Source organism: Dermacentor albipictus, chromosome 3 (assembly GCF_038994185.2).
Source record: "Dermacentor albipictus isolate Rhodes 1998 colony chromosome 3, USDA_Dalb.pri_finalv2, whole genome shotgun sequence".
Lineage (NCBI taxonomy): Eukaryota > Metazoa > Arthropoda > Arachnida > Ixodida > Ixodidae > Dermacentor > Dermacentor albipictus.
In genome coordinates, this window is record NC_091823.1 from 8,534,824 (window position 1) to 8,548,662 (window position 13,839).

Consider the following 13,839-nt stretch of genomic DNA (forward strand, 5'->3'; position numbering starts at 1 on the left):
CAAAGGGGCTCCTAAAGTCGCCAGTCGCTCATATCCTGCAGCTCATCTCAGTTAGTATGATGTGACCGTGCTCACATTTGCAAATTGGCATGTATTGCAATACTTTGTCATTATTTCGTGCCAGCGCTGGTGCTTGAACATGGTGCAACACAGTGCTTGAAGTGAGAAACCAACTGTGGCCATAGCTACAAGTGTGATCAAATCTATCCCTCGGATAAATCAGTATTCAAGTGCAAAAAGTTGTGCACGCTCTTACTGTTCCTGGCTGCGAATATGCTAAATGTGTTGAGATTGAGTAAAACAAAATAATAATAAGAAGAAGAAGAAGAAGAAGAAAGCGAGCAGCACGTGTAGAAATCAACAGCAAAAATACCATGACAGCCGCGTAAACGTGGGGGTTGGTTGTGGTGCTGCAGTGCGGCAACAAAATCATCTGACTTGTCTGCCGACAACTCCACTCCTGGCGACATGGCCATCGGCACAACACAGGTGTCGCAGGAAGTCGGCAGACCAATATCGGTGTCCGGTTGCCCTAGTCCGACTGGGCCTAAACTGTCTAAACCATTGTAAAGCAAGCTGTTGTATTGTACTGCAAAACAAGCCGTTGGCACCGGTGACAATAGGCTCCACATCTGTAGTGGTGCCCCTAGCAGCAGCTGTTATCTCTATAGTAAACTTGGCCTGAAGTGTCATGACCAGTAGAAAAGTATTAAAGGGCGCTGGAACCACTTTAGAGAGGCTGGACAGCAAGCCGCGGTAAGAGCAAAAGATGGTAGGACAGTGGTCACAACGAACATGCATGCTAAAGGCAGCCAGAGCGCTAGTTTACTTCCTGCGGTCTACGGGCCTGCGAGACAGACTATGATAGTAATGTGGACCACTTTAATTTTGTGTGCCAATTCCTGTTTCTGTAGTCGCCTTTCTCTCTTCCTATCCCTTAAAATACCCTTTCCTTTTTTCCCCATGCAGGGCAGCAAACCAGCCTTTTTCTGGTTAACCTCCCTGCCTCTCCTTTGTTTCTCTCTCTCAGGAGCAACGACAGTTCTCAAAGAAGGCAATTAGCAGCAATAAAGTACTGCCTTCAACTGCGACTGCATTCAAGCTGAGGCCAACAGAGGTCCTCCGAGGTGCCTTTTGCCTAATCAATGGTCCAACACCATGGCAACAGCACGTTGCTGTTCCCTAACGTTACTTCAACATAGCAACCAGATGATTCCAATATGGAAACTATGCAGGTGACACAAGTACTTATATTACTGAAGTAAATATAGATCATTCTGTTGAGCGTCCACCCATTAAAAGCACTGTAACCCACACCGATTTCTTTTTTTCACCTGGCAATAAATGATTCAAGAAGCACATTGCACTACCATACTGAGGTCTGCTATAGATAACACCAAGGGCAGGAAGCTGCAGCAGCAAACGAGGATGCACACCTGTCCTCGAGCAAGCGGCAGAGGTAGCCAATGGTGCGGTGTCCCAGGTGGGTGCCCAGCAGGTTGCGCATGAGTCGCCAGCTAGGCTCCGAGAAGGGTGCCACCACCACTGTACGGCAAGCCGTGGGCACCAGGTGGCCCAGCAGGTCTGCACTCACCATACCGTAGCCTACCACGCTGTCCAGCAGCTCTAAACCCAACTGCAAGGCCAATGCACACTCTTTCAGTGAGACAATGCGGTAAGCGTGGTGAATCAATTTAACTGGAATGGTGTGGTTGTGGTAATTAAGTCAGTCAGACGAGTGAGAGACTGAGGTGGCTATCCTTGCAGCTTTGTGAATGCATTATGAGCCACTGCATACACATCAATGTATACTTGGCAGCCACTGAGACTGATGATGACATAAAGCAAACATGCTCTAAAAATCTTGACACTCAAGTGGTGCAGCCTCATCAGAACACTAGTCATTATTCCAGAATGTGCTACTTTTTAACGGTGCAAAAACTGACCCAGTAATTTTCAGTAATATTATAGGTGCACATATACTAAAGAAAATGTTGCTATGCACACACTGCTTCTTAACCCTTTGAAGGTTTCTGCCGTATGCGTATGGTTTCGACCCTCCGGTTGGAATTTCGCGCCATAATGATGATGTATGCTCACTGGGAGGTGCTGCCTCCTCTTAGGACTTACAAGAAGCATTTGAAATTTGTGCTACCTTGCGTGTGCTACCTGCTACCTCGCGTGTCGCTAGGTAGCAGGTGACACACGCTACCTAGGTGTCACACAGACCGTGGCGACACCCCTTTTGCGGTTTCAGTTCCGCCACGTGATCGCAACAGAGGCACGCAAAACGTGATTTTTCTTTGTCGGCACTCTCTTGGAGTGGCGGCAGAAGTTGATTTCTACCTTTATTGGTGCTGCTCTTAGCTTGTTTATCACCACCGCTTGCGAGGTATTCTCACTCTCAGCGGCAATGCGCTTTCGCAGTTTTGGTTTCGCCGCCTGATCGCAACTGAGGCGCGCGAAACGTGATTTTTCTTTTTGTCGGCACTCTCTTGCAGGGGGAGTGGAAGTTGATTTCTATCTTGATTGGCGCTGCTCTTTGCTTGTTTATCACCGCTGCTCACGAGGTATCCTCGCTCTCTGCGGCAACGCACTTACGCGAGCGGGTGCCTCAGACCTCTGCCCAAGGCAGCCGCACGCAGAGAAGATGTCATGTGTGTGCCAACACAACTTGTCGCTCCAAGAGGAGAACAGACACGCGTTTTAGGTGGGCAGACTGTGATAAGGCGCTGTGCGTAGGCCTGTGTTTCAAGGAGTACCACACTCTGAAATACTATTGAACATTTTGCAGTTCTCAGTGATGCCGACACCAAAATACTGTTCCTAATTTTTTTTTTACAATTTATTCCCAACTTTATACATTTTGTACATTCAAGATCCATAATAATGTAATCTGACCACCTGGGAAAGTATTTTTCAAAATAATTCGACCCTCAAAGGGTTAATAAATATAAAATTTAGTATGCTTGCGTTTATTATTACACACACAAAAAAAATTGTGGGGTTTTACGTGCCAAAACCATTTTCTGATTATGAGGCACGCCGTAGTGGAGGACTCCGGAAATTTCGACCACCTGGGGTTCTTTAACATGCACCTGTTTATTATTACACCAACTATGCAGTTAATTCATAGCTAATTATTACAACATTAAAAAAGTATAAACTGGACACAGACGAAAACAGCACAAACACACACCGCACCTATGTGTGCATGTCCACGTGCCTTTTTCGTCCTTGTCCAGTTCATGTCCATGTCCAGTTTTCGTCTTTTTAATGTTCTTATGGATTACCAACATGCCCAAACTGTCACTCTGGTGAATCTTATTACAACCAAAGCTTAAAGGGTCTAAGCTACCAACCACTCCTTCATGTTGTCATACCGTCAATGGCTTACCTGAACATCAAGCTCCAAATTGGTGCGGCAGCACAGGATGCACGTGTTTCTGTAGAAGAAGTAAGGAGGTACCATTGCTCCACCACAGAACCACAGATCTAGAGTGCTATTTCCACCCTAAAGAAGACAAAGCATTCTGCTACAGACAATGTGGACAGTCAAGCACTCACTGTACAAATCCCATGATGGTGGTACGGTCGAGGAAAGATGAGTTGAAACGCACCACGTTCACAAGCAGTGGCAGCAGCTCTTGTGCCCTACCAGCGCTCAGTACCTCGGGCATCCACTTGACCAGAAATGTGCCTGGTGGAAAGCAATGACTTGTCAGCACAATCATGGGCACAAAGACATGGATTGTAGTACCACCAACTACAGATGGAACTGTGGCCCTTATGCTGATGAAGTTTTCTTACAGCGGTAGATGACCCAGTACAATAATGACAATAAACTATGCTCGGCATATGATTTGAAATGCAATTCAAATTACTGTAAAGCTATTTCTAGACATTGAAACTGCTACATTTTGATACACCATATACAAATTCATTTGGTAGAAGAGACGTGAGTTACAAGCCTTTGCTCGTAAGCTCCATTTGCCTGCTCACATAATAATAACCACTGCCAATGGCAGCCCTATAACACTAGATTGTGGAATTAAAAAGTACTGTAGAGTTGAAACACTTGTATAATTCTGCGCAACATCATGAAAACAGTGTAAAGCTTCAAAGGTGTATTCTGATGGGAAACACATTGAACAGGATGTAGTTACTACATGAGCTAGAGAAGTGAATTTTTACACTGTGTACAAGCACATGGAATGTCCAGCCCAAGCCTGTTATTCCCACAGCTGTTGCATGACAGCAGCAACTAATTCTAGCAAATTTGAATCTATGAACTAAATAAACAAGTATTACAAGCCCTGTAACCAGAGGGCAGGCACCAGTCTATTACTAATGACAGTTAATGTGCGAAATTCAGGTTGTGATAATGGTAACTGGTTTCGAATGGTAGCTGCACAAATGATAAATCTTAGGGCTTTTGATTCCTATACAAAGTGGATAAAGTCAAATATAAGTGCAGCCACTCTCAGAGAGCACAATTACTATATGACAACCAAATAAACTATATTCATGTGATGCAAGCACCAGGGAAGATTGCATTGCATGGGAACAGAGTGAGTAGAACAGGAATGCTGCAGCTTCAGCTGGGGCCTGCTGGCCATGGCATTGCAGCCTGGACTTCCTCACACATTGTCATAGGCTTTTCAGTGCACATCACTTATGCTTCTCACAATGTGCTGAAGCATATCTCGTCTGGCTGTCCAATCAAGAACAAAAACCACGTCGAGGGCATATGCCTCAAGTTCCATCAATCACCTGTTTTCCAGTTTGGAAATGCCAGGAAAAACCACTCACCATAACCTGATGTGGCATGAAACCTGATAGAATCAACAAGGATAAGCAAGTGGGCCCTCCACACTTTTCACTGCAATTAATGTCAGTTCTTACCGTTACGGCACCTTCCAAAAGCACAGCTCACAGCCAGGTAACCAAGATACGTTGGTAAAGTAGCAACACTGGTAACTTTCAATTTGATAAAAGGGCTTAAACTGGGGAGTGCAGTCCACTATAAGGCAACACACTAATGTGTGGCTCTCACTTTGCTGGTGCTCCAGCTACAAGTGCTGGCTGAAGCTATGTCAATACACTGAAAAGGTGCGTAACAAAGGTGCCAGTGCCACCAACTGGAAGTCATCTGCTGAAAAGTCAGGCGACTGTACATTTTGCAGAGGAAAAAAATTTGGAGGACACTTAACCTTCCCCTTTACAAGTGGAACACGACAGCATTCAAGGATCCCCGACCACGTCTCATGCTTCCTGGCAACTGCAGCTTATGTAACCGTAATGTTTACCGCGAAATACTGGTAGTGAACACTTATGCACGAAGGCGAGCGGGCGAGCTTTCTGGTGGAAACCCCGCCTCTTGCGTGGACCACGGAGGCAAGAGCCACCTGAATGGTGCTGTTGCAAGGAACCGAACGCAGCGTGCCGCTGTATGAGTCATAGAAACACTGGAAAAGGAGTTCATGTTTGAGCTTCCGTGTAACAGAATGATGTTTTCTGGTATATTCAAATTACAATCCGACGCTTTCATGTCTGTCTGTTGTGTTTAGGTTGCACTTTACAATCTTTTTGATGCATCTTACTTTGAGGAATTCAATTAGTTCAGTGACACCTCTATGCCGCATGAAGGGCCCATGCAGTTGTGGTTCGAAATTATTTTTCGCTAAATAACATTCGACACAAGATGCCGACACCGAATTTTATGTGACACGGGGCTCTGAATGCTATCATGTTAAAATTAGCACATAATCTATACTTATGTGTTGCCTTTAACAGTGAGCTGCACTGCACATCATGGCGGCAGCTTTTTTTCAGCTGTGATGTGGTTTAGCACTCCCAAATCTGGCTGTTCTGTGTGCTTTGTCAACCAAGGCACGGTAAGCTACAGCAACTTTCCTTGTGATGGAATACCACAGCACGTCAAAAGCTGCAGTAGAAGTAAAAACAGCAGTAAAAAAGTTGTCAGCAATGACGCCCCGCCTGACAGCATCTATGAGTGTTGCTGTCTGGTTACAGCAAAACAGGGCGAGCACAAACATTTCTTTGACTGCGCAAGTGCTCCAACAGCAAAGCAAATATATTTGACTCAGATAATAAGGGTTATGGGTTCTGCACACTGCACAATTGCCCTCTTAAAATGCTCTTAGGCATTCTAGAACCCTTCTAGGTTTTCCACAGCTAGGAATATAATGTCATCTACTTATAACAATGCATCACGTGCAATGGTCAGCCACTTCAATGTTATAAGCATTTTTCCACAGCTAGGAATATAATGTCATCTACTTATAACAATGCATCACGTGCAATGGTCAGCCACTTCAATGTTATAAGCATTTGTGCAGTTACTGTGCAAGAGAATCGAACATAATTGCCAATATTTAAAACAATCAAATCATGCTAGCAAGGAGGCTTTTTTTCTACGAAAAACAAGAACAGAGGTAAAATAAAGTTGAGTTTGCCTTAAAAAAAGGTGATATAACATGTATTATCTTTTTTTATTATTGCGTATTTCAAGTGCTCCAATATTTTTTTTTTTCTTTCGTACTTACTTTTACTTGCAATCTTCCTTTTCTATGCTCTCTTTTGCTCATTGTATCACATGTTAAGTGAAGACTTTGTTTCAACACTCGATGTTGTGTTCATTGAGTTATGCATATATCAGCTATCTTGATTCCTCTTCTTGTTCTTTGTTTTGTTTCTGAAATGCTTGTATATTACACATTTGTATGCCTCCCTTTTCTCATGCCCTACGGGCCATTAAGGAACAATAAATGAAATGAAACAAGAAAGCAACTGAAGTAAATGATGCCAATATGAGCTATAACTGTCACAGATGGATTGCTATACCTGCTCGGAGTTTAAGAGCAGAATTTCATGCAGTCTAAAGGGTTGCTGTCAGCACATGTACAACATTACAAGCAATACAATACACAATGTCATGAAGTGCCATTTATATTGTGCCGATCAATTTTTCATTCAGTCTAAATTCTAGAAGCTGGTTACTTATAATTGCCAGCATGTCACTTCACGCATACAGTCATAGCACTGAACTACTTCAAAGGGCATGTTTTTTTAATGCCGCACCCTTCAGGGCTATTTGTGCTGTGAAAGTGCTAAAATCAGTCGCAATATGATGGCTAGCTATAATAAAGACTAAATTTCCTAGTTTTGCCATTGTAGGTGGATCGCACTGTGTAGTACTTGTGCACGCCCAGACAAATGAACTCACCGGCCTGCTCCTCGAAGAGGTTCAAGCACTTGCCATTGTCTGTCAATGCCCGGACTAACTCCAGCCTGCACATGCAAAATGGAGGAGATTACATCCTTGCACCTGTTCCCACCACACACTACACAGCATGGTCTAGAGGGGATGCCACTATTCTCGACAGGCTGGGAGACAACAGGAGTTAGGGGCGGTATGTCAAATCACACCACGTACTATCATGCAAGAGCGACCGGATCCCAAAAAGTAATTGTTCGAGAATACTGCCTAGGCTGGTTTCAGTTAAGATCAGCCAAACATGACTGATCGACATTTCTAAATTATGTGAAAAAAAAATGCAATTTTTTTCAAGAAAGGGAATCTGCACTTAGTTTCTTAACAAAAATATATTTTAGCGCGAAAAAATTATCTGTATTCCTTATGCCTCAGGCCACCGTCTGTGAAAGCTGCGAATCATCAGCACTTTCCCGAAGTGTTACAGAAATAGCTTTAACACCATAAAGGAAATATTCTTTCAAAGCATAATTAAAAGTTACCTCGACCATAATAAATATAACTGTAATTGGGAGCTTCAGATATCGAGCAATAGAATTATAGACATAGCACAAACTTCTATTTTGCTCACATTTTCACCCTTTCTGTTAAGATCAAACCTAGGATGCTGAAATATTTTGCACACATCAGATAAGTTATCTGAATTCATGCCAATGTTTATCCTTCTACACGTTTTCTTTAATGTATGAAATTGGCATCCAATGTACCATGTTTGTCACTAAATGGAAACCTTAAATTGTACAAAAGAAACCCCATTTTTTATTTATTTAAAAACACTCGTAATGAAGCTAAGGCATATGCCCCATCTATTCATGAAACAGTATTTTGCTTTTGCTGTAAGTGTACATGATATAGCAGGGCAAATACGACCCATTTCGAGTTATTTCATTTGTGGGTGAAAGTATGCATTACGGCTTCCATGGCTTAAAATAAAATATGCAGCTCTAATACACATGTTGGAATTTGTACGAAGCAAAGCTTTCATGAAGTGGGTAATGAATTGCTATAAATTTGCCCATTTCATTCCAGCGCCTTTGGCATAAAGGAACCTGGCAATGTGTATGTGCTCTCATACACCCATGCTAGGCAATGTCCCAAATATTATACTGGCTCACGTTTCTTAATTCCTTATTTATTTTAAATGTACCGTCTACTTCTTGGGCAATCGCCCATTGTGAACATGTGCCATGGTATGGAAATCATAACCATTATCATATTGCAGCGATCATCTCAAAGAGTTTTGCACATCTCAGTGTTCGCCCAAAGAGAACTTTACATGTAATTGTGGCCTTATGGTTAGAGCATCAGTGCGGTGCAATGGGAGGTCGAGGTTCGAATCCCACCACATGATGTGCTTTTCTTTTTAACAGTGAGGAAGAATCTACTTGGCGATAACCCAACCAGTGACCGACCGACACACCAACCAAACCAGGCAAAACCATGAGACGGTAGGCAGAGAAAGTTTTGCTTAAGAACATTCTAGCCTTAAGTGAAAATGCTTCCCTTTCACAGGAACAAAAGGCCGATAATGACTTGCACAACAGCAGAAGCGAGGCCAAGCAATAGCTTCCAAATATAAAAAGAACACCATCGCGATAGTTCTTAAGATTCTGCACGAAGGGAAGATTTGGTAGCCAAATAAATATCCTAATGTGAATCATAGCTTCCGGCTGAATTTTATTTTGTGTCTGTGGGCAAACAACTGAAAATAGAGTGAAAGCACTTACATAGCTTTCAAACTCACAGTTGGCCAGCAGTCTTAGTGTACTATGGCAAAGACAATGACAAAGAGACAGTAACAATGAAAGGTGCTAAATGTGTGCATGCAAAGACGGGTTTTTTTGCATTTACATTGCATATTAGTGCTGCTAAATTATTGAAGCTGCTGTTCACCAGTCTTTTTCCTGCAAGAAAACATGATCTTCACTTTGCACAAGGGCCATTAATTCTGAAAAGCTAAGGAAACCACAGTGCATACTACCATCTACAAATGAAATCACACGAAATGTATATTTGTTTCCCTATATCATATAAACTTACAGCAAGAGAGCAAAATACTATTTAATTAATAGACAAGGTGTACATCTTAGCTTCAGCAGGAGCAATTTGAAAAATCAAGTATTGGGGTCTTTCTATGTACGATCTCTTGAAATTTCCATTAAGTGATAAACATGGCACATCGGGCACTCATTTTATTCATGAAAGAAAATTCATAGAAAAATAAACCATGGTATAAATTAACACAATAAACCATTTGATGTATGCAGCGAATTTCAGCCCTCTGGGTTTGGCATTTCATGTAAAAGAAAGGGAGAAAATGTGAGCAATACAGAACTTTGTGCTATGTTTGTAGTCTCTTTTTTCTATATCTAAAGCTCCCAACAATATTATATTCATTTAAATTAAGAGAATCTTAAGTTAATATTATTTAGAAAAAATATTTCACTTGTAGTGTGAAAGCTATTTCTGTAATAATTTAAGAAATTGCTGTTAACTTGCAGTTCGCGGACAGCAGCCTGAGGCATAAGGAATATTGCAACTTTTTATCCAGCTAAAAATATATATATTTTTTTTTGTTAAGAAACGAAGTGCAGATTCGCTTTTGCCATCACAAAAACTAGATTAAACAATTTTTTTCGCATATCTTAAAATTGTCGGCCAGTCATGGTTAGCTGATCTTAACTGAAGCCAGCCCTCAGGAAAGCGTGTCGCATACTTGTGAATAATTCCTTTCATTCAAGCAAGTTCTACCGAAGTCCACAACATGCAGCAAGTTTAATGTAATGAAATATTGCCATGCATCTGACCATAGCAGAATACTTTAAGAGGACCTATTTCAGTGTCCTCAAATAATAAACTGCACTGATGCAGGAATATTCATTTTGGTCCATGGATCGAATAAAGGATTAATACCTTGATCCACCTTGCAGATTTGCACAAAATTTAACCAAATTATTCATTTCTAAAAGCTTTCAACACTTCAAGTTTATTGCTTTAGCACGAAAAACAGCGCTAACATGGGATAAAGACTAGAAATGGACAATACAGGTGCCGACTTCCAACTAATGGTTATTATGCAGTAGTGAAGCAGAACTTGTGTGAAAAATCAAAATTACATCTATGACTCTTTCATACCAATTACACATAGATGCTTTGCTATTGTGCAACAAGCATTAGTTAGAAGTCAGTACCAGAGTTGCAGAGTTGGGCCCACTCACACAGGGAAGAGATCACAGGGCAGAGATCCCGGTCATTCCGTTCTTCTTAACTCCTCGCAATGGTGAGAGTTGGACCATTCCCCCTCCTGGAGTGGCTGAGCTGGTCTATTCTATTCCTCTAATTCCAGTAAATGAAATGGCTTCTCTATTATTGTTTACTACTTGTGCTTACGTGCCTAGCAAAACAACAACATACTTTTGAAGTCTTAAAAGTGTAACAAATAATGTTGCATACAACTTTTTTGCATAAGAATAAACACGCTTTGGTGTCTCATCTCCTCAGGGCGTGAAGAGAGAGTAAAGAACAAAATAATCTTGCACCGTGTCCCCAGTAAAGGGTGAGTGCAGTTATTTTGAGGAAACAGCAAGCAAGTAAAATTGTGATAGTGGTCTTTAAGGAGAACGCTGCAGCCGCAGTAAATGAGTTCAGAGCCTAAAGAATCGCTCAAGCCTGCTGCCTTTCTTTTCATTGCATATTTACTGGCGTATTAATGGGCATAATTTTCCAGCACACCGCTGCGAACCTCTGTTATCGCACCTGGATACTCGACAGCATGCAAGACATGGTGCACTTTCCAAATCATCGTAGACTCGAGCGAGGTGCAATTGTTTGAGACATGGCTGTATTTAGCCTGAATCCCTTAGTCGTAGGTCAAGCATGCTCTTGCTAAATCAGATGATTCTTGACAGCTTAACTTCTTAACAATAAAACTAAGGAGATAACTAACTTAACTCATCAACTACAAGTTAATGAGTAAACTAAATTTGTTAACTAAAGCTAACTAAAACTTGCTCGTTTTAATGCACTGCAACACAGTAATTAATAAAGGTTTGCACACGGAAGTCATTACCTGTGGGCAGATACTGAAAGAGCCATATTAAGTGAAAATAGAGACATGTAATAAATTGGCCAAGTCTAGCTTAATCTAATTAGCAAATTTAATAGTTGTGCAATTTCACTTAAAACCAATGTTTAGCTCTCCGGGATTATGTGTCTATTCAGTGCCTCCTATTTTTTTCAAGGCCAGCCAGATGTGACCGATCCAACCGTTCACCGCCCTCTCCTATCGTCTTTTCATACTGTTTCCCGTTGGCTAGCATTCGCTCCTGCTTTACGGTCGTGGGGGAGAGTACCATCTAGGTAGCACCTCCAAACGGAAGTCGGAGGAAGACTGAGAGATGCGTGATTACATGACAGACGTAGGGACAGAGCATCTACCACTTTTCCACCAGAATGGCAGCGGCACCCGCTCAGATGCACGCATGACGCAAGCATTCGTACCATCTAGGTAGCATCACATTGCGGCAACTCACTGAACAAAGACACACGAACGGCTCCCCCATTGGCAAGTGAGCGATTGCACTGGCATTGAAAAAATAGAGGAAGCCGATGGTCCATGTCATTCTAATTCCATTCCGGAACCTCGGGCTTCATTCCCATTCAATCTGCCAGACTGGTGCCATCATTCTGTTCTCATTACATTCTGGGTTTTTGAAAATGTGGAACGATTCCAGAATCTTCCAACTTTGGAGTTGTAACTCCACAACTCTGATCAGTACTAATGTTGTCCATTTCTAGTTGGTCATGTGCTTGCACTCTTTAACGTGTTATGTCATCATACCAACAAGCCTGGCTATCAACCATTTTCATTTTCTTATTTTGGCCTCCAGTTACAGTTAGCAGACTAGACTGCAGCCTTCGTGTGAAATCTTAGTCGTAACTAGTGCTGGAATACTGATCTGACATTCCGCATTAGTGAAATTGTGCAAATGCAAGAGTGTGATCCATGCAGTATGTCTTGCTTGTGCACTATGTACTTCTCAATTTTGAATCTATGAAGTTTGACACTATAGAAGTACTGCTTTAAGGGCCACAATTCTCAAAAGCTCTCAGCTCCACTTGTACACTTAGCCCAGTTTCAGTTTGTTAAAAAAAAGTTTAAAGTTAATGTTGCATACACAACTCTCACTTTGAAATGCCTGAACATGGGCGTGGTCAAACCTTACTAGAAAAAATAGTAAAACAGTGAATTGTTTTATACTTCAAGTTATTCAGCATTCCAAATAATTGCTCCAATGACCAAATAACTACGTATGTCTTGGTAAAATAGCCAGTTTCAAGAATAGAGAAGTCCGCATGACTCACAATATTGTGAATTTCAATGGCACTGTGATTCAGCAAATTTGTAAAATGACTATGGCTATTGGAAAGTGCCATTGTGGAACAATACTTTATAACCCGCTGGACTTGTTTGCAAAAAGGAAGTACATTGTATCTTTGGAGGAGACAAGTGCATCTTATTGGTAGCATCATAGATAGAAATAACCCAGGAAAATATTTTAATGACTGCTAGAATACAATCTATTTTTTACTCAATTATCAACTCAAAAATAGTGCTTATTTTTGTGCTTATTAAAATTTTGAAATGCATTGATAAGGTCAAAAGCGTGGCAATTTGGGTGAGGCTATGTCATGGCTTTTTTAGGCTTGTAGCGCAGCTCAGAAAGAGCAAAAAAAGTGCTCACTCTGTTCTCCGTTCCTTTTCATTACCCCTTCCACCTTCCTTTTTGCTCTTTCTGAGCTACGCTACAGGCCTAAAAAAGGCATAGATAAGGGGTCTTAATATAGGCTACACTGAAAATATTTTCGTTGAAACAAGGATGAAGTGCAAGAGGCCAGTGAACCAAACCAGTGGCTTCATTAGCAAGGAGTGATAAACAATGGAAACCTCGGACCATGCTAGAATCAACAATTCAACAAGGGGACTTGCCTTCATCAAAGGCAGCCTTCTTTTGCAAAATGTTCACTCCAACCCCTGTGTGTGCCCACTGCTGGCCACTTTGAGTGTCGCTTTCTTTAGAACAGTTTGCCCCCCTCCCCCCCCCCCCTTTTTTTTAGCTTTTGGAAATAGCCATACCTCAAGGGCAAGTCCTCGGGCAGTGTCAGATCCAGCACGAGGTTGAAGCAATGGGCCCTTATGATGTCCAACGGGTCCCGCTGCATATGGCGGAAACCAGTAAGAACCACACTCGGCACAGCACAACTCTGACGTCAAGAGAATAGGGTGCACGCCCTTGTAACCAACAAAACACTAAAGTACATTACGAAGCCAAGGAACGTGCTCAATAACGCGACATACATTGTGTACAAAACAGACACCAAGCTATGTTACATGCTGCAGAGTCTATAAAACTATTTTGTTTTTAAATATGGTGCGAGTGTCTGATTCTCTCTCAGCAGCTGGGAAGTCAACCTCAACTGTCCTGACATAGTCTCAGCCCGTACACAACATCTCAGTGTTGGGTTTCACTGCTTTAAAGAGT

General features: G+C 41.9%; 1 protein-coding gene across 8 annotated transcripts in view; it reads right to left on the reverse strand.

Annotated features, from left to right (window-relative positions):
- gig (TSC complex subunit tuberin) overlaps positions 1 to 13,839 on the reverse strand; it is a 118,379-nt gene that overhangs the window by 98,415 nt on the left and 6,125 nt on the right. For all 8 annotated transcript variants that reach the window (XR_011512626.1, XR_011512625.1, XM_070535029.1 and 5 more), the window contains 5 exons: positions 13,434 to 13,513; positions 7,250 to 7,314; positions 3,568 to 3,700; positions 3,398 to 3,446; positions 1,437 to 1,636 (listed from right to left, as the gene is read on the reverse strand). Coding sequence is in view for 6 of the 8 variants with exons in the window: in XM_070535029.1 (XP_070391130.1) it covers positions 1,437 to 1,636; positions 3,398 to 3,446; positions 3,568 to 3,700; positions 7,250 to 7,314; positions 13,434 to 13,513 (527 nt within the window). In the remaining 2 variants the exon portion in view is untranslated. The remainder of the gene's footprint in view (positions 1 to 1,436; positions 1,637 to 3,397; positions 3,447 to 3,567; positions 3,701 to 7,249; positions 7,315 to 13,433; positions 13,514 to 13,839) is intronic.